General features: G+C 37.2%; 1 protein-coding gene across 2 annotated transcripts; it reads right to left on the bottom strand.

Annotated features, from left to right (window-relative positions):
- Nucleotides 1-402: 402 nt before the first annotated feature.
- Nucleotides 403-24674, bottom strand: LOC105834880 (F-box/LRR-repeat protein 20). Of its 2 annotated transcripts, XM_012677705.3 has the most exons (9): nt 24500-24674; nt 8277-8531; nt 7860-7927; nt 7344-7473; nt 6783-7244; nt 5304-5495; nt 5134-5235; nt 4797-5012; nt 403-4347 (listed from the first exon to the last, which is right to left on the bottom strand). In XM_012677705.3, the coding sequence occupies exons 1-9, from the start codon at nt 24527-24529 to the stop codon at nt 4240-4242; spliced, it is 1563 nt and encodes a 520-aa protein (XP_012533159.1). In that variant the 5' UTR covers nt 24530-24674; the 3' UTR covers nt 403-4239. The 2 variants fall into 2 exon arrangements, with proteins under 2 accessions (XP_012533159.1, XP_012533160.1); XM_012677706.3 differs by lacking the exon at nt 8277-8531 and having other exon boundaries at nt 24500-24673.
- Between the last annotated feature and the right edge of the window lie 209 nt (nt 24675-24883).

The following is a 24883-nucleotide window of genomic DNA, read 5'->3' as shown; positions in this document are numbered from 1 at the left end:
CACCGGGCGGCAGTCGACCGCGGAACCCTTTCGCTCCTTGCTCGTTCGGAGAATAAATCTCATGATTTGAATGCTCTGAGAGCAACATTTAGTATTTGTGAATTGTTATAATATAATTGAATGCTAAAATAAAATTATGGTTAACAACTCCATTTTTATAGTTGTTACTGCTTAATATTAGTAATAATAATTAGTAATAATAATATACAATGTTACAATAACAAAAACGATTGTAATTATTATATTTTAAATATAAGTAGCATCGAAAGTGATTATAAATTATCACTTTTAACTATATTTTAATTATGATTCTTCCAATTATTTTTTAAAATAACACATTATATGTTATTATTACATAGAGAACATTTTCTCTTAGAATTTATTTCCCTTATTTTACCTCTCTTTGTATTAATAAAAACAAAATTTTTAATCGTAATTACTTTAACGTTCAATTATAGTCACCAATAATAAAATATCAGGGACAAGAATAAGGGTGGTATTCATAGTCGAATCTTATTTAAAGATCGTCTCAAGCAATATCTTAAGATGCTAATACGGGCCTGTGATTGGCTGATGGTATCTTAAGACAGTCTTAAGATAATCTTAAATATAAGATCCGACTTTGAATACCGGCCCAAGTCATCGTTACTTTTGTTATAATAACGAATTAATATAATGATATTCGAGTTTTTCATAATATTAATGGTAATGTCAGAATTGGAATAGTCACTTCTAATAAATATTTGTTAATTCGTTACTGAGATGCATTATTCGTTGAAAAAAGTAACTTGTTAGGTAACAACTCAACTAACAAGTTTCTTTTTCAATAAGTAACACGTAATAATAAATTATTTGTCAAAAGTGATTCTAACCCTAGTTATCATTACCATTATAAAAAATTGTAACATTATTACCAAATCGTTATTATAAAAAACTATATCCCATCTCTGTTAAATATTTTTCTTTCAATATATAGTCGCCGCTAAAGATTAATTCAATGCGAAAGAGTTCCGCCCATTTCTTCTCGGAGAATTCGCGCAGTTAAATCTATGTAGCCGCGACGTAGAAAATAATTCCATTCAAAGAAGGAATGCAAACACTCGCACCGAGATTCGCGAGAGGTCGGAAAGCCTTGCGGACAGTACGCGTATGATGTGTATGTAGATATTGTGGGTGTGTATATGTGTATGTGTTTCATGTGTCCTGCATCATCGCGGTTACGTCATGAGCGCGTATAATCGTACATCGCTTGGTAATTATTAATCTGACTTCGAACGACACGTTTACAATGATCACGTTATTCCACTAGGGATGACATGCAGCGTATAAAACATATCTTATCTATATATTTATTTACTGTTGTATTATATATCTAGGTTGCCGCATCCGTTATTTTTTTCTGTTACACGCTAGATACTTCAATATTATACGCGGTACGTCTCTTATACGCTACCAAAGGATTAACAATCGATACTTCGTGTTTCTTTCTCCCCCCCCCCCTCTTTTTTTTTTGCTTAACGCGACAACACGTCATGTCGCGATATTAACCGGATTTACGATTCTGAAATCAAAAACAAGAGGAAGGAAAACGAGGCGCGTTTCGCGTCTGACGGATATTGCACTTCAAAACTGGACCGCTTTTAAAAATTTCGCGCGTTGGTCTTGGATTGGCCATTAACGCGTTTAAAATGCGTCCACGGCTGCTTTTATAAAAATCTGGCAAGGGTTCGCTTCTAAAAATATAGCCAATATATGTGTACGTGTTTGTGTGTGTACACGCCGTGTATGCGCGCGCGTGTATGAGTGTTTTCAATGTTTTTTATATTCAAAATAAATTATGTCGATTCGAAACTCAAATCCGCCGTAAATTTCGCCGCGAGAATTCTCTCTCGAAGAAGCTACACCGAAAAGCTTCTTCACGTACAATCAAATGGGAAATCGTAATCCACATATATAGAGGTTGCTCGTATCTTCCCGTGGTCCGTTTTCCTCAAGCCTCGGAAAACTATGTTCGACATTTCACTTGTCTCGTTATGAACTTGTTCGTCTCTTCTTTCATGTCCGCTTAACGCGGCCCGTCCCCCAAGATCCCGCGACAAAGATCGGCTGCTTCATCGGACGATACCGTGTTCCGATTGAGAGACGGCGCCGATCATTTACAATCGGGGGTTTTTTACAAGCACTGGGTCAGAGAGTAAACGTCTTTTCTGTTTTGTTTCTGTTTGTTTGCTCCTCACCATCGGGCACATCGACACTGTAGTCACGGAGCATTCGGGATTGATTGACGAAGATTGCGCGTAAAGATCTGCCGATCCCTGCTCTCTTCGCGACACATCCGTGGCTTCATGATACTGCCGCCATTCCGTTTTTCTTTCGTTTAAACCTAGGCTTAAAAAGTAAAAGCACCAGCGTTGTTCGCCGCCGGTACAAAGTTAATCGGTTTAACACATTAACGCTTTGATTCGTTTGTCAGTCTGTGCTCTCCTAGTCCATGACAAGTTACAAAAAGAAAAACAAAAAACAAGATAATATATAAAACAGAGAAATAATAGAATAGATGTCCGGGTCGAGGAAAAATGGTGTTTACGTTTTACACGGGTATTCGAGGGTGTACGATACACGGGCGTTAAATACCGTCTGCCCGCGAATCGATGTAAAATGCAGCTCTCTCGCGCGCCACCGCTGTACAAGTCACGTGCTAGCGGCGGTCGAGTCGTACGGGTCTTCAAAGACGACACTCGAGTGATCCTCCTCCCGTTCTCACTCTGTCTCGAGTGTATGTGTATATTCACGATCACAATACGTCGAAATTTCCGTCATTGAAAGTTGTGCGCCCTTAATGCGAAAAATTTCGCGCAACACGAATTCTTCTTTGTCTCTCTCTCTTATTTTTTTCTTCGTTTTTCTTCTTTTTTTTTTACGAAAGGAAAGAAATTCGTAGGTGTCGCTCAGTAATCACGGTATGCGCGATCTGTTAATACTTTTAAACAGACACCGAGAAGAAACACTTTCACCGAGCCGCACTTTGGTCGGTGTGTATGTCTACGTTATACGATAAACGATAGTAATATCCTAAATATTACGACGAGATTCGATTCGCAATCGCTAAACCGCATTTGTTTTTTTTTCCTTTTTTTTTCTTTTTTTTCGTTTATCAATAGCATTATAGGCAGTGTTCGTTGAGAAACTGCTACATGATTACACATTAAGATGTGTGTGAAATTCGATTTCTGGATACAATTGCACGCATTATTACACTTGATTCCATTGCCCCTTAAAACTACCGTCTTTTTCCACTTCTCATATCGGTAGAACGCGCGCGCGGGTGCTCATTAAGATATTTATGACATTTACGCGTATCTTAAAATAAGTATCTCGTGTTTATCGAGCAACGTAAATCGATAAACTTGCTCGCGTAGCGCTAAGGAAAATACGCGTCCAAACGCTAATCAAACGCTCGCTTTCGCATACATCGTGTTGTCGTGTGTATCGCGAGCAGCTCAGAGAACGCGCGCGTGTCATTTCCTTCTGTGGACGAATGCTAAATGAAGATCATAGAAAACGATATCGCTAAAGAAACCTGAGAATTTCTTTCCTTTGCAGACTAACTTTCCGCACGCAAATATATAAACTGAAATAGTGACAATGCACTTACTATCGAGATAACGGAATACAAATAGAAATAATAATAATAATAATAATAATAATAATAATAATAATAATAATGATAAGTGTAGTAATAACAGCGGTAGTAGTAATAGTAGTAGTAATAATAGTAGTAATAGCAGCAGCAGCAGCAATAGCAGCAGCAACGGTCATAGTAGTAATTGCAGTAGTAGCATCAGTGGCTATGTTGATGATGGTGACGTACTTCACTCGTTGCGTGTGGAGCTTGAATCGATTTAACGATTTCCAATTGACAACGAGTCCCGTTCTCACTTATCAATTGGCTTATTCTTTTTAGCTACACTACTGCACTGGTGCAATAAGTTAAAGTAAGACAAGTATACGTTCTCTCATTCTAACTTATTGCATCAGTGCAGCAGTGCAACTAAAAAAATAGACTTAATGTGTGATGGTTTCGCTTCTTCGGTGACCACGAGAGAGAGAGAGAGAGAGAGAAAGAGAGAGAGGTCCCATAATCGCCGCGAGCAGCGACCACCGATAAAGTTCCACTATAATCTCGTGGGTATGTATATCGGACGATTTTTACTTCGGAGTTAGGAGTTGAAGGCAAAATCACAGAATGACGCAGCACCGACAGTATCGTTGTCGCGAGGCTCCCGCGCTGGGTGGCGGAGTCGGCGGTGCGAAATACGCGTGCACCTTTAAATTCGGTAGATGGGCCTAAAATAGCACAAATAATAATTTTAATAATCAACATTCTTTCATAAATTAAAGAAGATAAGCTTCTACCTCTAATCATACGATTGCGATTTATTCCGTTCGTCGAAACGAACAAGTTAAAAACAAGTTTCTTGAAATTGCAATACATTTATAGTCTATGATGATGTACTATAAGCCGCAGTCGTGAGTTCTTTATAAATATGATTCATTGTTAAGCGGAAAAAGCAGTATTAATTATACCCGGCCGCCAGACGAAGAATCGTAATTACGCGGATCGTACTTTTTTGCGGAATGTACGATCTATAGTTAACAATACAATTGCGTGATACGCGCACTCAGTGTACACGTTAAATATAATAGTCTCGCTTCGCGGGAAATGCAGCCGGATCTCCTTTTCCGCGTAACACACAAATGTTGAAAAATACGATCAAAAAAAAACGGGACAATACTCTGAGTTTGCGTATGCCCTCTCTGGTAATGTGTAGGCAGTCATAAAGTTCGATACGCTCGAGGTTGTGACAGGCCTGCATCAGATGGTTCAGACCGTTGTCCGAGATGTTCGGGCAGTTGTCCAGCTCTAAGACGGCTAAGTGTTCTGCCGCGCATGGCGACAGTGCAATTTGTCGGAGGCCTTCGTCGGTGATCAACTCACAGTGTGACAGGCTCTGCGCTCAGCAAAACACTCGGTAAAAGGCGTGTGTTACGATTCAAGAAAGCGCACTAACACCAAATCATAGGCATTGTCGCCTAACGCGGATGCCGCAACATTAAATAAATGCTACTCACTAGTTTTTCCAATCTCGGACAGCCCATGGCTAAGTGAGTGAGGGTGGCGTCGGTGATTAAAAGGCACTCTTCCAGATCCATCTTCTCGAGCAGTTTGCAATTCTGAAAGTCGAAAATCAAATAGAGCTCGGCTATGTGCTTACGATTCAAACGTTTGCCGATCAACTCACTCTCGCGAGGGCCTGAAAACCCGTATCCGTGAAATGGGTGCACGCGACACACTCGAGTACATTGAGGAGTGGACAGTGTTGTGCCAGGCTAATCAACGTCGCGTCTGTTAAATTGGGGCAATTCGACAAACAAACGTAATGTAGCCGTGGACATCGTTCGCTAAGTTCTCTAACTCCGTCGTCCGTTATGTTCTGCAACAAGAATCCCAAAGTGATTTTTGCTCACTAACATCCGAATCATTCTTTAAGACATCTACAATTAAAATTAGATATACAGGTATTCCTCTACATCAAACTTGATTTATAAATTTTCAACCGGCATACTAAATTAATTAGTAAGTTATAACGAAGTTGATTAAGCACTCATTAACAAATTAAATAATACTTTTATAATATAGGAAAGTTGACATAGGCCTCTAACACTAAAAAAAATTTACTAGATTAAAATAAATATTTTTTCAAATAGTATCAACTTCAAATAAGATATTTTCTGTAATTTAGAATATGTATTATACATTTTCTAAATTATAAAAAATATTATCTTATTTGAAATAAATATTATTTTTTACAAAATTTCTGCTTGGTACTATTTGAAAAAATATTTCAATTTAGTAAATTTTTTTCAATGTAAAGTAGCCCCTTATTTTTCGGAAACTGATTGCACTCTATTAATATTTAAAATAAACATTAATTTTTCTAGATAATTAAAGAAATAAAAATCTATAGTTTATGCAGTCATGACCTTTCCTATGTAAAATCTATTAAAAACAAATCTAACTTAATCTAACTTTTATATATGTATAGTCGCTACATGTTGCACCTTGTGAAACAGCATAAGATATTTGTATTATTAATAAAAAAAATTTACATCGTGGTAAAAAGTTTTAGGAATCCTCATATACATTAACTTGTAATATTCAATTTTAAATAAACATCTATAATCAGTTTTAATAATAAAACCATTATTTTGTATAAATTTTATTTATATAAAATATAAATGTTATTCGATTTATGATCAATTCAATTTACGATCAAAGTCTCAGAACCTGTAAATCTGTCATAAGTAAAAGAATACCTGTACTTTGAGCATAATTATTTTTCCTATTGCGTGAGATCTATTGTCGACAAAATAGAAAATACGCATAATTTTTTAATATGTAATATTATCGCAAGATTTTCTTCTTCACTTTAATATATCTCACTTTCTATCGAGAAGTGAAAGTCTTCAACGTTTCTGTGCAAATACGTGCCATTGAATCAAATTGCAAATATTATTGTACACACAGCTTCTTTCTCAACTTCCTCGGTATGAAAAAAAAAGGAATGTTAATTCTATTTCAGCGATAAGAATGACTCTTATCTCTTTGAAAAACACAGTGGCGATATCTCGTCGGTGCGACCGCAGAGCGTCTGAGGTGCGAGACGCAATTGTTCCTCTTTGCATAACATGCGGATTTGCGAAGTCAATGAGATAAGTACCCTGCATTCGTGTAGATTGATCGCTTCGAGATTAGGACAGTAGCGTGCTAAACACATCACGGCCTTATCCGTCAGCTGGCGGCAACCCTTGCTGAGGAAGCTGCGAAGCTCCGGGCAACCTTTGGCGAGTGCGTCGACCCCATTGTCGGTGAGCAGTTCACACCACGAGAGATTGATGTGAGTGAGCAGTGGGCAGCCTGCCGCAAGATCCTTCAGGGACATGTCCGTTATCTCGGGACAGGAGTCCAGATTCAGCCGCTGGAGCTTGGGGCAATGACTGCTGAGAGCCGCGCATGTTGCATCCGAGATCCTCTTGCACTGGCTCAAATTGAGCTCCTCGATATTAGGACACGACTGGGCTAGGGTGCGCATCGAGTTGTTGCCGATGCTTTGGCATCCCTTGAGCGAGAGCTGCCTGAGGAATCCACCGCAACGCCTCGAGATATTTTCTATTACTGGTCCCTACACAAACGTCCATCCCACCCAGCGAGTTAGTCTATTTTTGTCTTTTTTTTTAAGTAGTAAAGAATTCGCTGAGGGACAATCTCTTTCTTTATTTACCTCCACGTCTCGTTGAAAATCGAAGAGATCGATCCTCTGCCAATTGGACCCATCGAGCGCCAACACATTCCAGGCCTTGCTTACTTGGGCACAACGGCATAGCGATACGACATCGAGGTACGAAAAAATTCTGTCAATCACAGAAGATTCGTTAGAGCGAATACTCGCGCATTATCGCATCTCGCGATTGCTTAACAACTTGCGAATGCGGGAGGAGAACAGTGTGGATTTTAGTTTTTCGCGAGATGTAGCGAAATGTAACGCTTACAGATCAGCCTTCCGTAGCGCAAAAGAACGAAGATAAAAGCATCTAAAGATTAGATCTATTTTTAGCATCTGCTATCGAAGAGTGGGACACGAGTGTCCTGGAATTCCCATCTTTCAATCGGCAAAACCGATAAGTTTCACTCGTATCCCGTCGCGACAGAAACAACTGTGTCGCTTCCCAACCGTGTTAAGCCGTGGCGGAAACGCGAAGCATATAATCTCGCCGTAGGCAAACGCACGCCCACGTACCTGAGTAGCAATTCTTTTGGCAGTTTCTTGTTAATCTGCGCCTCGTCATCGTGAAACACCCATGTTAGCTGCAATGGAAAGACAGGTGATTAAATACAACCTGTGCTTGACGTGAGCCGGACCGCGCTATCGCGTTATCGCTCGCGGAGCAATCGTAGAGAGAAAAAGAGAGAAGAGTCAAAACAATTCGTCTTCGTTGTACATATATCCACGCATTGGCGAGAATGGGAAATAAAGGTAAAACGTGGAGAGAGGCAGAGCGGAGGGAGGGGGGGAGAGAGATAAACATGGGATGCAACGTTAGACGTACGCTTTTCATAATGGGACATCGGAGAGGCGCGGGCAGGAGCCGTATTATGATTGTAAAGCTTTAGCATTGGCATGCCCGGACGGACAGAGTTCTCTAAATTGACTAACCTGCATGTAGGATTGCTTCATGGTAGTGACAGGGTTGTGAATATGCGTTTGCGTGTAATAACCGCCCTGATGATGATAATGTTGTTGATGATGATGATGGTGATAATGGTGATGATAGGATGGATGCTGCTGCTTCCACCATTGTCCACCGGTACCGCCGCCTCCTTTTTCCGTCTCCTCGAACGCCAGTACCCCTTGTCCGACCCCTTGGCCGCCCCCTCCTCCCACTCCTAATTGTTGGAGACTTACTTTTTTCTAAAAAAACATCCCAATACGTGTCATCTGCGTTCGCGCTGGCACCGCGACAAACGGAATCGCGGTCTTTGAACAATGCGATCCCCCCCCCCTCCCTCCCCCTCGTTCTCCACGCTCGAAATCGGAGGATTTCACGCAAGAACGAGTCCGTAGGCTCCACAAGCGGTGCCAATACGGATGATTAACCGTATGGTCTCTATTTGGACCTCTCAATCACAAACTTGTATCATTGCCTTAAGATTCTCCTTTTCTAATTCACTTACTGTCGTATCGTTATTCTAATTTGGATTTAAGGAGATTCTTCAACTTAAAAAAATGAATAGTAGTCATGGTAAGATGTTTCGTATCACATCTTTTAACAAAGGAGCTTTTAGCGCTGTCATCTTCAAAACAGCAAATAATATACCAAATGTAAACAACAAAAATAGTAGTTCGTTATTTAAAAATGTTTTTTTATAATAGTGTGACAAATATTGGTGGGAAAAATTTAAAAAGAGTTGTTTAATGAACGTAATAAACGATATTTTCATTAGTACATCATATTTAGAGAAATAATTCATGAACAATTCATATTGAAACTCTTTTTTTAATTTCAAAAAATGTCTTTAATAAATCTCATTCATTCTTATGTACAGTTTTCCAAAATAAATTCATACATTTTGTTTGCGATTAAATTAAAACTCTCCTTTCCACAAAATTCAAAGTTATTTAAGGAAAATTATACAATCAAAACTTAGAAAAATCCATGAATACCCGTATATTAATTATAACTTATGTTCAAAATTTGATCAAGTTCTTATATGTAAAGAAGAATCTCCTTAACATGTTCCATATCACCCCTTTCTTATTCGCTTAAAGACACTAATAACGTAATTTTTATTAATTACAATAGTCATATTATCATGATCTCAAGTAATTCTTACACTTGCTAAATCGTGGAGACAGCTAACGACCTCGCCGTGTTCCAGATATGCAACTTCCTTTCGTCACGTACTAATCGCCAATTAATGATTCATCGTCGATCCCGGTGTGAACAATAGCGTATGCAAAGTCGGAATTCAAATGATTGCGTTATTCTGATGTTATTTGGATTGGAAAGTGATACAACTGTTAATTCGCAAGTAAACGTCGTGTTTAAATAGAAGCGAACGACTTCCAATCGTGATCATTCACACACATTCATACATCGCTAAATCTTAGAACGACACACTGGATATGATATGGCATACCTAGACTTTTTTTTTTAAGATTAGCATTTCTATAATTATATATATAAGATGACTAATCTATCTGAATATGAATAGGGCGTGTCGTTCTAGAATTAATATAGTCCGCATTGCAAAATTATATTCATAAAGGATTTTTATATATGCTCTTAATATTGTTGCTGTTATTTATCCGTGCAATATCAATTATCAATTGAATCTCTCCTAAAATATGTAATTTTTTTAGATAGTATTCTTTATGCTACAGACTATACTGAATATATCACGATCTCACATCCTTCATTAATTAGTGTGGGATGTTTTCTGTCCGGCTATTCGCGTTCAATCCTCATCAAAAAGTTACACGGAAAGAATTTTCTCTTAAAATTTACTCTCAAAATCTGCTAATTGTGAGATAATGTGTGACCTCGAGGAATTTTACTATACTTTTTGATAAAATTTACTATACTTTTAAGAAATTTTATTACAAATATAATGAACTTTACTATACTTTTAGTAACTTTTACTAAAAAGTACAGTAAAATTCCTTGAGGTCACACATTATCCCACAATTATTAAATTTTGAGGATAAATTTTAAGAGAAAATTCTCTCCGTGTATCTCATGTAATTGGGGGATGAACGACAAGCGTATCTCACCAATGTTACGACGATCGGAGTAATATTTTTTTTTCCATCTTGGTTGGCTTCTTCGCTCGGCGTTTCGTTGCATTTTCAACGAGAAGAGCGCGACATGCTTGATTATCAGAAAGTTAATAGAAGTGGAAACAAGCGGTGAAGAACGATGCGCAAAGCACAGCGCGCGCGATTCCGCAAAATATTTTCAAGCGCAAGTTGTTTCCAAGTAAATCCCGAATATTTTCTTTCTTTTTTACGACTTAACCTTGTTTCATCTCGGAAAATGAAATAACTGTACATATCTGTGTGCGTATGTCCATTGTACGCATGCGCATATGTATCCCCACACGTAGGGCCACCGCACAAACTCTTCCATAACGCGTTACGTTACGTTAAGTACTCCATACGAATCTAAGTTGTACTTAAAATTTAACTTAAATCAACGCACAAAGAAATCCTTAACGTAAGAACTTAAGAACTTACGTTAAAAGTTTCTTTGTGCGTTGATTTAAGTTAAATTTTAAGTACAACTTAGGTTCGTATGGAGTACTTAACGTAACGTAACGCGTTATAGAAGAGTTTGTGCGGTGGCCCGTAACAAAATATTGTTACCGATAAATAATATTAACAAGTCGCTTGTACGTATGTTTTTATGATTTCGTATCATATCATATGTGTACTATATGTGTGTGTGTGTGTGTGTGTGTGTGTGTGTGTGTGTGTGTGTGTGTGTGTGTGTGTGTGTGTGTGTGTGTGTGTGTGTGTGTGTGTGTGTGTGTGTGTGTGTGTGTGTGTGTGTGTGTGTGTGTGTGTGTGTGTGTGTGTGTGTGTGTGTAATGAAGAATTATGTGTGAGACAGTGACTTCAGTTATAAAAATTAAATACGGCCTTATATTACAGGCCCTATAATACAGAAAAGTTGAAAAAAAAATTAATGAGTTCGTATTTGGTTACAATATTAATATTAATATTAGTATTAAAACACTATTAAAAAATTTTAATACTTTTTAAATTTATGTTGTGATTTGATATTTGTTCAAATCACAAACCATACAAAATAATTCTCATAAATATTTTACCACTGAAAGTAAATCCGCTAATAAAATCACTTTCTTCTTCACATTTTTAAAAAAAGTAAATTTAAAAATACCAAAAATAACATTTTCGAGTAAAATAATTCCCCCCAAAAATATGATGTAAGTAAAACATGACGTAATTCTACAATTTGTTCTCTACAAATCTATGATTCTTGTGTTCGCTGCTTTGTGTCCCAAACAAAAAAGTTTTACTTAAATTAAAAGAAAGAAGTTTGAAATCTTAATAAATAACCTTTTGAGAACATAATGGTAAGAATTTTGTATTTTTTCATAACAAATACTGAAAAAATAATGCAATGTAGTAGTTTTTCCGTAGAATCGAAAAATGGATGCAATTTTATTTAAATCAAATTTATTATACAATGTTTAAACAATGTTATTAAAACAAATTATAATGTAGAACAAGTTTGACATCGAATTCATAATCAGCGATTCCAGAAATTATCATGCAGATAATTATTCAAAGCATGAGCGAACCATTATTTCGAAAGAATCATATTTATCTATTATGCATTTAAGCTTTATTTCTAAGCTTAATTTATTCATAATCTTTTACACAAAATAGCCACAATACACCTATTGTATAAAAGAGAATATTTTTTCTTAAAACTTACCTAAAATCATAGTAATCGTGGTTTAACTTTCAAAAAAAATTTTATAATTTTATTAAAATTTAATAAAATTTTAGTAAAATTTAATTAATTATTTTATATTATAAAATAGTTTGATAAAATTTTATCAAATCTTACAAAATATTACTAAAAGTATAACAAAATTCTTTGAAGTTCGTGTTCTTTCACGACTACTATAATTTTAAAAGTAAATTCTAGGAAAAAATGTTGTTTACGTAGATATTTTAAGAGAAAACAAATCCATTTGAATTATCTTAACACGTCACATTTTTTAACTATTTTTGCTCAAAATTATTAAAAAAATGTTATTTTTGACATTTTTAAGTACAATTTCCTTAACAATGTAATATAATGGTGATTTAACAGATAATTTCATTAGCAAATCTGCTTTTCGCTAAAAATCTACAAGAATAAAAAAATCCACAAAAGAAAATCAATTTACTTAATTCATGATCAAATCCATGTCGAATAATGTAACTTTAGATAAAGAAGTTAACTTTAGACAATTATATTCCGTGTTGCAAACTATTCGAGATAATACAAATATCAAATATTATTAGAATACAATTGTCCCGCGCGAGATAGAAACAGATTAATTGTTTTCCACTCGACAGCTGCAAAAGATTTTTTACAAATTTTTAAAATATGATCAGTCGTTTTAACCATCATGTCGGTGTTAAAAATAAATTAATAAATTTGCTTACGTCTGTGAGATACGTATATGAAAGTTATCGATACAATGAGAGAATTTCTCATCTTGCATATCATAAAGATAAGAACTAATTGTTACAAAATTATAATGCAGGTTATGAAATTATAATTGCCAATTGCTACTTTTATGAACGTTTATTTATTTAATGCCAATTGTGTGAGATAAAATTTTGTATCTTCAGTTTCCTCCGCCAATAGAAACTAAAGACGATACAAAGCATAAGAATTGTCCATAAAGAATTTGGAATATATTGTAGTAATGTATATTGTTACAATACGTATTTATACAATTGTGTTTCTTAAAAATTTACTGCCTCAAAGATTCATACGGATATATAACGACTAATAATTAACAATAAAATTTTTTTTATACAGCGAGATTTCTGCCCTCTGGATAAAGATACTTTCGCAACACGTTCTTGTAAACTTAATAACAAAAATATTACACGCCACGACGATACCTATAACATAAAAAAATTAAACAAAAAATTGCTTGAATTATATGTACTTTTACAACGTGACATTCTAAACAAAAATTGTCATGCAGGTGTGGTTTATGTAAAATAACATTAGAAAATTTATCGAATAACTTTAGCTGTTTGTTTGAAATTCTTTGATTACAGATTCTCGTGATTCTTCGTGTTAATAAGAATCCCTTAATCTTTTGTGAATTTTGAATCGTTAAATTTTCCAATGAATCTCTACATCCAGCAATGTCCGGCCAATAAGCCACGATCTACGCATGCAAAAGGATCTCTAGTGTCTGCAGACAGCGTTAAACGTATAACGTTTAACAGACAAAGCCTCGCGAATTTATTCGATACGTGTCCGCCTTGAGTTAGAAAATGATCAATCCGCCCGTGGATTTCGCGTGCGAGGGGTTTATTTTACTTCGGCCGCGAAATTGGGATATACGTCCATTTCGTCATTGTGTGCGTCCTTGAAATAAAGCCTGGAAATGCTTTTATCAATAATGGCCGTATGCACAGATCGCGAGCGGGCACGAGGGCGAGCTCTTCAAACTTCCATGCCTTATCGCATGAAGTATGCAAGCGCTGCATAAAATTATACAGGATAACGAAGGCGATGGCCATCGATGCGACGAAGATACGCTATTGCGTTTCGGCCTTAAAGCGTAAAATACGAGCGCAGCCTCGTGAATAATTATGACTCGTATAATCTGGAATGATTCTCGGTGCGCGGCGAGCGAAATAAGCAAAATAACTACTGGGCGCAAGAGGGCCAGTTTCTATTTTACATTCCAAACGTATTGTAATTATATTTTCTCTTAGTTTCTCCCCGAACAAATTTAATATCTTCCAGTAACCAAAGGTAACCGTAATTTTTGCAGCAGAGCTAAATTTTATTTTAAATAAATGTGTCATTTCGTACACATACTGCTGATCAAAACGATATATCTATTCGCAATCGTTTTAATGATCATACGATTTGTGTAAGATCTAAAAATATCGAACGTATGTAATATATGTAACATATGTATCGGAAAAAGTAACTTAGATACCGATAAACTTATTGCTGATCGACCTCGAGATTAGACAGCCTTTGTGTCTGCGACGGTGTAAACAAGTTGAACACACGTGCGTCGGCTTTAACGGCATATCGTAATTGCAAATTTTCCTGCTGAAGATTAAAGCGCATCTGCACGTTCCAATGAGTATTAATAACTGTATTGTTCATCGACTTAAGAATTCATTACCAATATGTACTTTGCGTTGCATAGTGCATCTCGATCATTACATTATCGTCCTCAAGATATGAACGAGCACTTTTAGCCTTCCAAAGCTGATATCAAATCTGTTATAGTTACTGACGTTGAATCTGTGAGACCTATTTAATTTATATCTTTAAATATAAATTTGTGTCTTTTAATCGGTATATATATTATATATATATATAATTTAAAAAATATTAGTTGTAACCAATAAATGATTTTAAAATCAGTTCTTATAAGACAGGTTTCATAAAAAATTATTCAAGATATCAAAAAATGTTTTATAATAAAATTATTTCTCTTTATTCATATAAATAATTATTTTTAAAAATACTTTTAATGTAAACAAATAGAGGTAATTTTAAAAAAATTTACATAAAACATTTCTTGTATCTTGAATAGCTTTTTTACATACACACGAAAAAGGATAACTGCTTTATAATGACTTATTATTTATTGACCGCAAGTAATGTATACAAAGTATATCTATATAAAATTTCATTAAAATCAATTTGACACCCCACGATATCATTCTATAAGTTCAAATAACATAAGTTTAAATAACAATATACTTTAAGATTTATAAATGACGGTGAGTAGATCCATTGTCAGCTCTGGAAGGTTAATTGCACGATACATCAAGTGCCATTCTCCTTTTTGGCTCGCGCTTCTATTTCTCGATTCCGCTATATATACGTGTGCGCAGAAGGATTCCGTACGGGCGGACTCAAAAGCGGCAAAATAAGCGGTCACTGATTCGGCATTCGCCTTAAATACACACAGCCGTTGCCGTGCAATATAACATATGCGCTGCGGACGTGTGCTAAAACGCGGAAGACAAACAGGGGCGCGCGGGGAATCCCGCGCGCGCGCGCTTGTAAACAAAGTACGCAAATCGCGACACAACGCGACGTGACGGCGACGCGTCGGAGAAGAGGGGCGGGAAGCCCCGCGCGACGCCGCCGTTTTCGCGATATACGATTGTCTTCTATTATTCCTTATCTTTATCAGAGGAAACCGCGAGCGGTATCACGGCAGCGAGCGCGAGAGATCAATGTGGTCGTCAAGAATCTCCGCTTCGCAACCGAGGGGGGAGGGGAAAAAAGAAATAAGAACGATGCAATAAAAGAAATCGCTGACGACTCGATAATCATGAAAAAAGAAATAGAGAAAAGAAAAACATCTCATATCTTTATTCTAGAATTCCGTTTGCCTGGTTTAATCGTGAATTAGAATTGATTTATTCATAATTAATGTCTAATTATGAATTGGAATCGTTCGTCTGAGAAGATACGTAGTCAAATATTATTGAATTTCGATAAATTTTATATCAATATGACTTTTTTATATCAATCGACTTGATACTTCTTAGAGACTGCGCCGTTCGCACTCATGCTGTTGTCACGTTATTTTTATCATTTTTATAGCGTCATTATGAGAGTAATAACAGAGGGTTCGTTCGTTCTCTCTCCCTCTCTCTCTCTCTCTCTCTTTTCTCCCCCCCTCCCGCCCGAGATCTGCGTTTTTCTCGCCCGCGGTTCGTCATAGATTCTAACACACGTTTGGCTTTCGGAGAAACTCCATTGCATGCATCGGAGCCACGATACAGCGCAACGTCATTCCATGTGCACGACCGAATGCATCGCGCGCTTCCTAAGATTTCTGTTTACGTGTCCACCTGCTGCGACCATCTTCGCCACGCGATTTTCTCGAAATCCCGTTCGAGGCGATATCTCCGCCGTAATGCCGCCATCCAATCCTGCCCGTAGATCGAAATCGAGGATATAACACGGTTTCGGGAGAGGAAAGAGGAAAAGGGGGAACGACGAGCCGATATTTAACTGCGTCGATCGGAAAATCGCATCGCGCCCTTTCGGATATTTGAGCATCCTGTTTCTTGTTGCGGGATCACGTTGCGGAATTCCAAGTGCAATGAAACTATGCAAACTATCCGGCGTGAAAAGTTAGGATATCGAGAGAAATAACGCGCGGATGAAATAGTTAGTCTTTGAGCGGAAACGCCTCGGAGATATGTAAGATTTCGCCGTTGTATTTCTGAATCGATTTAAACCAAAATGTTGTAAAAAAAAATTGCCAATTTTATTTAAATACCTACACTATTATTTATACTCCATTTCACGTATACGTACATACATCACTAATATCATGTAATCAGAATTATGCCGTAAATTTCAAGTTTATGTCTATATAGATTGTTTGCGTATTGTTTACATTATGTTCACACGCGAATATCTTTTTCATGTAGATAATACAACCAATGCAAATTATTAAATTAATAAGTAACTGCTAAATTAAACAATATATTATCGAATTAAATAATTTTAAGAATGTACAATTTAAAAAATTTGATAAGAGCTATTAAATATCAATTCAAATTGAGTGAAATAATGCCAATTAAATATTTTTGGTCATGTTAACAAAATATCTTTAATTGGCATTATTTCACTCAACATTTGGTGTTTATTATTAGATTCTTTCTCAAGGTATCAATAAATGTTACATTAATCCTAGAACGATAAACTTATTTTTTTCACTTCAAACGACACACTGAGTATAAATTTACTCTATTTGTTCCCAAGCGTTCTGCATTGAACAGATGGAAATCAATATTGTGCTATATAAATCTCTTCGTTTTTTCATGACAAAGACGATAATATAATTCACAATAATATTAATTAACATTAAATACATTAAAAATTAATTCAACCAAGATAAAGTTTAAAAAACGCAAAAATAAGTTCCTTTTAAAAATCTATTACATTTTCGTCAATTTTTAACGAATTCTTAAAAAAAATAGCTTTGGAAAAGTAAAAGATAGATCTAGAATTGGAATAAAGTAGATTTGGGATATTTTTTTTAAGTATAATTATTTTGACAAATAAAGGTTGAAAAAGCGATAGCTTAGGAAAAAGGAAAAAATAAACAAACAATCTTATTTTGCTTTAAAATAATAAAAAAATGTTTATTTTTTAATTCAGCACAGTAAAAGTACATTATTAAAGTAAAAAAATGATTAAAATATCTTCACGATTCCAGTTAAGCGACTTTCGATGTAAAAAATGCCACTAATACAAAGTCAATATATGCAAACACATTTACTACTTTAAGATGCAGACAAATAGCACGAGAAAAGTTGTTTTAATAAAAAAAAAACAGTGTTTTGTATTGCGGCGTTCCAACGAAATGTAAACACGAACGACAAACTAGGATAAACGCAGAACTGGGGTATAAATGTACCCCTCTTCAGCTTTACGTCTATACTGTTCGGAAGCTAATGACGCTCCGACGCTAATATCTCTCTGCATTCCTAAGACTTTAAATTGAATTGTGGTCGGTGTCTCGAGTCGATCCCTTCATCTGCTAAATTAGAAGATAAATTCAATTTGTGTTGGGGTACAAAACTACCCCAGTGTGATGTTTTACGGTTAAAATATATCCTACCAATTTTAAACAGTATCGATAAAATAAAATAAAAATACATGGTATTAAAAATTAAAAACCTAATATTCCTAATAAAATCTGCAATTTTTTCAACGAGATCTATACATTATTATTCACATAAATGACACGTTAAATATAGTTTACATGTATACATGTAATATTAATTGTTTATGCGTAAACTCTGGATAATATTTCAAATATTTCAAACTTATTTATATGACGTCAGATATTACAATAAATAAATACAATTTAACATCAAAATAAATCAATTCTAAATTATCGACGTAAAAAATTACATTGTATTACATCATCTAATTTGCACATTTACAAAACAAATATGTATACATGCCTACACGTTCTTTCTCTCGTTTTCTTTCTGTAGCATATTAAACAAAATCAAATAAAAATTATGTGTTCTCACGAGATCGATCAAGATCGATGCCGTAGAGAAAGGAGGGAAAAGAAAAAACGCATTCGGACAAATGTTTGTAGTTCTCGAGTTGATAATAAATCCGAAACAAAACGTACTACGTGCAGCCCACTCGCGCGACCTCCATTGCGCGTTGCATCGTTGTATCATTGATATGCCGTTACGGCTTCTTGCCCTCGCGAAAAATCGCATCGCCCGTCACGGAAGCGCACCGTCGAGATGCCTAGGCACAGGTTTATCTTAGAAGGTGCTCAAACATATCTATAGAATCTGCCGGCTAATAATAAGCCGCGATAAAAACATTACGAATAATGAATATCTCTAGAAATGTTCCCTGAGAAAATTGGCACCTATCCCGATTAGTCGTACAATAGACAACAGTGATTTGTAAATGCAAGAGATTTTCGAACGTTATTTTACGCTAGACGCGGTCGATATGAGGATATTTGAGATCTTCAATCAGAATCGCAACGGGGACGGCGAGGAAGACGAGATAGTAAGAAATGTGTCATTTTTGTAAACAGCTGGGGACAATCGAGGCGCGCTAATGCGCCAAACAGACCGTTGATAAGGAAATACAATATATCGCGTATATTGTATATCGTTCGTATATTGTATTTGTTCAGTTCTCCGAGGCGGGAGATTGCGGGGTCTCAGTACCACGAAATCTCAGGTCGCATCGGCGTGTCGATGGCCGAGAGAGAATCGTTCGTGACGGGCGACACGCGTCGATGCGCCCGCGCCCGCCTACGCGCATTCTCCTCCTCTTCGCAGAACCACGAACGCGTGTTGCTAGGAAATTAGATTGCGAAGAATTGCGAACGATGCAGTTTCCAGCGTTCGAATATATCCGACGTGATTATCAGTGGACGATGAACGTCCAAGCGGATATCCGTGAGAAAAGTTGCGCGGGAAAAAATCGGAAAACAAACGCAGCGCGAGTAAAATTCGAGGCTCGATGTACTGACAGAATTTAGTAATAATAATCAAGCTTGAATGATAATTATTAAGCTTTAATAAAATAGTTTAAATTAAATATTTATAATACTTAATATAAAATATTCAATTCATATACCAAACATTCAATAATATTTCGTAGCCATTTAATAACCGATTAGTTATTAGTATTAAGTATGATTAGTATTAATATGTGTGTGTAAATGTTTGGGTGTATTAATCAAATATTGAATTGATATATCACTTAACATTTGGTAGCTATTACTAAACTTTCTTTCGGTATAATCGTTCCCGAAATTGAAAATGTTTCCGAGACTTAATCCTCGAAGGCAAAACATATTACTCATTTACTACAACATAAATTTAAAAAAGTTTTTTAATTGGAACATTTTAAATTGTTAAAATTTCGTAACATTATTTTTAAATGCAACTTTGGTGTAATTTTTTGGCCTAGTAATTATAGAGGAATAAAACTATTAATCTGGTTTATTCAGTTAAATTTTTATTTGAATTTTTTATAGAAAATTCAGAAACAACAATTAACAATTTTTTAATTATATTGTAATAAATAAACGACATCATGATTGCAGGATTTAAAAAGTGATCTTTTTTACTCAACATCTCCAATCCTGGAATGTATACTTTTTCATATTAATACCCTTTTTATATTTATAGGATACATCGAGGTAATTCCACGAAAGAGTTTCAGAAAATCGAAAAATGTTATGTTTTATGTTTGGAGCTTAACAGCAAAGAAAATACTGTGGTCTACATATTCATATAAGTTTCAAAGAATATTTGTAAATCTGAAGGTCTGTGAAGTATTTTACATTAAGCAATAAAAGGTAGTGAATTTTTGTTGCTATTGTGTTTTATACGAGTATATTCTGCTGTCTTAAGCTTTTGTAATATCTACATAAAAACTAGAGTAAAAGTATAATCTAAAAATGTTCCCCACATTAACAATCGTCACGTTAATTAGCGGATTTTGTTAAATTGCTATAGTAATATATTATAATGTTCTATAGTAATATATTATAATGTTATAAAAAATTTAAATAATGCATGGTGTAATAAATATTTTAAAAATATTCTTTATGATGTTTGTTATATAAGATTTTTTATCTTTTAGAAATATTTTGAAGGTATCTTTTAAATTTTTAAACGTTATCTTCGAGATATTTTCAGATATTTAAAACAATTTTAAAATATTGCATATCTAAAAAATATAGATTTTTTTAAAGAAATAACAAATACTTTAAAAATATCTTTTAAATATACACAAAACTTTCTTGTTTTTTGGATACGTCTGAAATTGGGCGAAAGTTCCCTAATATTTATATCTCATCTACGTTAAAACACATTTTGTTATTTTAGATGTTGAAACATTATAAAAAAGAAAAGAATATTCGATTAAATTGGAGCAAAGAGAGCATGTCGTGAAAACTGTTACTGATGGCATGGTATTTAGGAGCTGCAGAACATGCTTTTTACGATGCATTTCACATATATTTCACGATTTCTATACGAGTTTGTACAGAAAAGTTTAATCTAAACAAAAACCAATATTATGTTGTAAAAATAAAGTCCTTAGCACTTGTGTTGGGTGCCCCCTTTCGTTTTGATATGACACTCACATGAGATTATTTTATTCTTTTACTATTGTCCTAATTTCTCCATTCAATATTTTGTCTGAAAAGTATAATTTAACCTCCAAAACACAATATAAATACAATGTCATCATCATCAAGTATCATTTATTAACATCAATGTTATGGAGTTCATTTATAATCGTTGTATTTTAATGTTATATGATACTAACATGATTATTTAATAATTTTTTTTAATTTTTATAACTTCTATTCAATTTTATCTGGAAAGTACAATTCAATTTTCAAAGAACAATATGTAAATAAAAGATTTGGTCTTTTAATATTGTATTCTTTGGTCTTTGTAATATTAATATTAATTTTCAGTATCCATATTACCTTTCAAAATTAAACTTCATTAAATTGTAGGAGTAAATCAGGTAACAGTATTATGTCGCAAAATTTAAAGAATTTTTCAACCATTGGACTATATTCCTTAATCATATGAGTTTATTGCTACATTTTAATGTAAGGATAAAATTATTTTTTTTTAATATTGTTCAAAAAGTCCAAAATTATTTTAATTATCCCGCTTTAGCCCACATCTTTTGTATTTTCTTTATAGATTTTAAGATGTTAGAATAATTGAACCAACATTCTTTTAATGTAAAAAAAATCTTATTAAACGTTATTATGAGCTATAAAAATGTTCATAACAAAAAATATATTAAGCTTTAATAACTCCTAGTTGAAAGTTCAAATGACATTCTAGTAATATTTTAGGATTAATTTGAGGTTTTAATATCGATGAGATAGCGTGTTCAGAAGATAAACGGAGTCGTGAAAAATAATAATGTCCCACATCACACTTTTGCTCGGGAAAAATTCTCTTCCGAGACTAACGGGGAATAATGTTACGTGTGTCCACTTTCTGCCAATTGTAGGGTACTACTCTGTACAGATCTGTTCCTTTTAGCCGCGTTCCGTGCAATTTTCTACAAATTTGATCCTTTCCTCTTTCTCTTACAAAGCCTGAACATGTAGTTTTTGTTTTGTATACTAAAAGCACGGCAGAATGCAGTTAAAAAAAGTCATATCAAGCGTTGAAAACGCGGAGGAAACTAACGAAGAAAGAAAGCGGCGCTGCTGCGAGAAAAAAAAAAGAAAAGGAAAGGCGGGAAACGGGACACAAAGAGATACGAATCGATTCGCGAAGGGAAGTCTGATTACAATCGAGATGGATCCAGTCGAAAATCTAATCTCGCGATTATCTAACAAGTACGCGCGACAACCTTCTCCGTGTTCCGAGCATTTTTATATTTTAATTATTTATTAGCGCTCTTGCGCGCGCGCGTGGCGTAGCTTGTAACGTTTGACATACGGCCGCGACAGGCTCCCATCTGTGCACGCCAATAACTTTCCGCAATTTACAACTCATGAATGAAGTAATAAAAATAGCTGACGCAGAAATGGACTTTTATTCGCCGCGGCTGCAATAGCGCAGCGGCGGCGGCGTCGCGTCGACGCGCGTCTTCCACGGTGTCCGGGCTGCGAATAGAGGCGAGAGACAATGAAGGAGGATTTGTCAGAGGCGCTTCTTCGGCGAAAAATACGTCTATTGTATCGACCTGCGTCGCAAGGATTTTTCGCTTTGTAACAGTGATACATAGCGGTGAATGTGTTGAACGTACACGTACACATGTGCGGACGTAATTTCAGGTATCACTATTGTTCTTTCGGACAAAAATAGGTATATTTTGTTTTGTTGAAACGTAAATCGTTCCCGGGCCACCGCTGGAAGGGCACACTTTTTCTTTTTACTACCAAGAAATTAATTTCAACCCAACGTACGCCGGCGGAGCAATTACATAAAGGACAGCCGGTGATAAATTATGCGTGTATACGATATCCCGTGCCATTTGAACATGCCGGAGCGCCCAATGAGGTCCCCGGTAACGCGTTATCAACGAGTCCGAATTATCTAATCCAAACAGCAAGATAGGGAAGAGTCCGCGGTAAAAAGGAAAGAAAGAAAGAAAGAAAGAAACGTGCGATCCGTCGCACTTATTCTCGGCGCTGTTTAACGCACGAGGCGTAATTCTTTTATTATCGCGAAGCGAGCGTAGCAGCGACGAAGAAAATGTGTGTACTCTCGCAAACACACGTAAAAGCGCGCAACACCCACGAATTGTTCGATTCCCTTCCTTCTCCCCTCCCCCTCCCCGCCCCTCCCTTCCCTCTGTTGTGGAAGACAGCGAGGTGGTATGTATGTGTTATATGATACACTACGGAAACGCGCGGGTTCATTCACAGCTTCTTTATCGCACTCGCTCGCAGACGCACGTTCCTCGTCGAAAGCTGTACGGCCACGCGCGCGTCTACCTGCTTGTTTACGTGACACAGGCACGCGCGCGCGCGCGCGCGACGACGACGACAACGACGACGACGACGACGATGTTGTTGTCGAGGAGCGAGGGAGCGACGTCCGAGGGACGCGCGCGCCAAGTGGAGCACCGTCTGCCGTTCGACGAGATTCGCAAAGGCGCGAGCAACAACGAGCTCATTGACATTCCGTTCGCGCGCTCGAACGTCGTCGCCGTAGCTGTCGTCATCTTTGTCATTAACGTCGTCGTCGGGATTCGCTTCCGTGCACCGGAGAGTACGGGGAAATTTTTGCGCGTCGTCGTCGTCATCGCTGCTCGGACGCTGCCGAAGCGAAGAACAAAGAAGAGGATAGTAGCAAGGGCGCGGGGGAGAGGGAGGGGGAAGCATGCATTTAACAACGAGAACGCACCGCTGGCGACGTAGCCACCGCTGGTGACCGCGAGAACGAAAGAGGGAGAGGGAGGGGAAGGGAGGTAGAGAGAAAGAAGCGGAGTGCGAAAAAGAGAGGAATGAATAAAGAAAGAAAGAAAGAAAGGAAGGAAGGAAGGAAGGAAGGACGGACGGAAGGAAAGAGGAAAGACAGGACAAAGAACGGAGCTGGCTGGCTGACTCAAGCTAGCCAGCAGGCTAGAGCTAGGTCCGCTTTGTACAGTCGCTTCGGCTGGTCGATGAGAAATATATACGTAACACGCATGAAAAAAAGAGTGACAGCGTGTTGCCAGCCTGCCAGCCTGCCAGCCTGCCAGCCAAGCCAGCCAAGCCAGTCAAGCCAGCCATCCAGCCATCCAGCCATCCAGCCCACCAGCCATCCAACTTAGCTGGCTATAGCCACAATAAAACGAGAATGCCCTGACGCATGACGCCTCCACTGTCGTCGTCCTTGTCGTAGGTCGTAATCGTCGTCTCGACGTCGTCGCGACGCGAAACGGCGGCAGCGACGAGGACGCCCGTGGTGCGGCCGCCGCGCCTCGCGGAGGCCAGGGGAGCGGATCAGCTGTTCGCCTCGGCAATGACAACATTGAACACGCACGACCCCCCCGGACTCTGTGTGTGGCAGCACACTTCGACGCGCGTTTCCGCGGGGCCGCGTTTTACGGCCGCGACGTGCGGACGGATCGCCCGTTGACTTACCTCGAGCCTGGTGCGCCCGGAGTGTATCATCCTTTTGCGTCGCGTTATTTTTGCAAAACTTCCGGGAGTACCCGCACGGTGCAGTCGCGAAAAAAAAACCCGTCGCGCGGCTGAGCGAGTCGCTACGCTTCGCGAGAGAAATGGCCGAGTCTACTGAATGCTCGACGTGCGGCCGCGACGGGGGACGGAGGGGCACTGGACAGTGCGCCGCCGCTTTCCGTCGGCGCCGCGGCGGCCGGCCCCGCCGATTGGCCGGCGGCGGTCGACTTGACGACAGCGCGGCCAATCGCCGCGCCCGCAGCCATTGTTTACACGCTTCCCATTGGATCGTTATTTTTGTGGGAGTAGGACGACGACGACGACGACGACGACAGCGACGGCGAC

Source organism: Monomorium pharaonis, chromosome 2 (assembly GCF_013373865.1).
Source record: "Monomorium pharaonis isolate MP-MQ-018 chromosome 2, ASM1337386v2, whole genome shotgun sequence".
NCBI classification, from domain to species: Eukaryota; Metazoa; Arthropoda; class Insecta; order Hymenoptera; family Formicidae; genus Monomorium; species Monomorium pharaonis.
The sequence above is the reverse complement of the archived record's forward strand: the minus strand, read 5'-3'. Positions and strand labels throughout refer to the sequence as shown.

Excerpts from the sequence above, each read along its gene's own strand:
- LOC105834880 (XM_012677705.3), bottom strand. The coding sequence starts at position 24,529 with ATGATACACTCCGGGCGCACCAGGCTCGAG. Across the intron at positions 7,928-8,276 it reads TGAAGCAATCCTACATGCAG|CTAACATGGGTGTTTCACGA; the intron begins GTTAGTCAATTT and ends TTTCCATTGCAG. Across the intron at positions 7,245-7,343 it reads ATTTTCAACGAGACGTGGAG|GGACCAGTAATAGAAAATAT; the intron begins GTAAATAAAGAA and ends ACGTTTGTGTAG.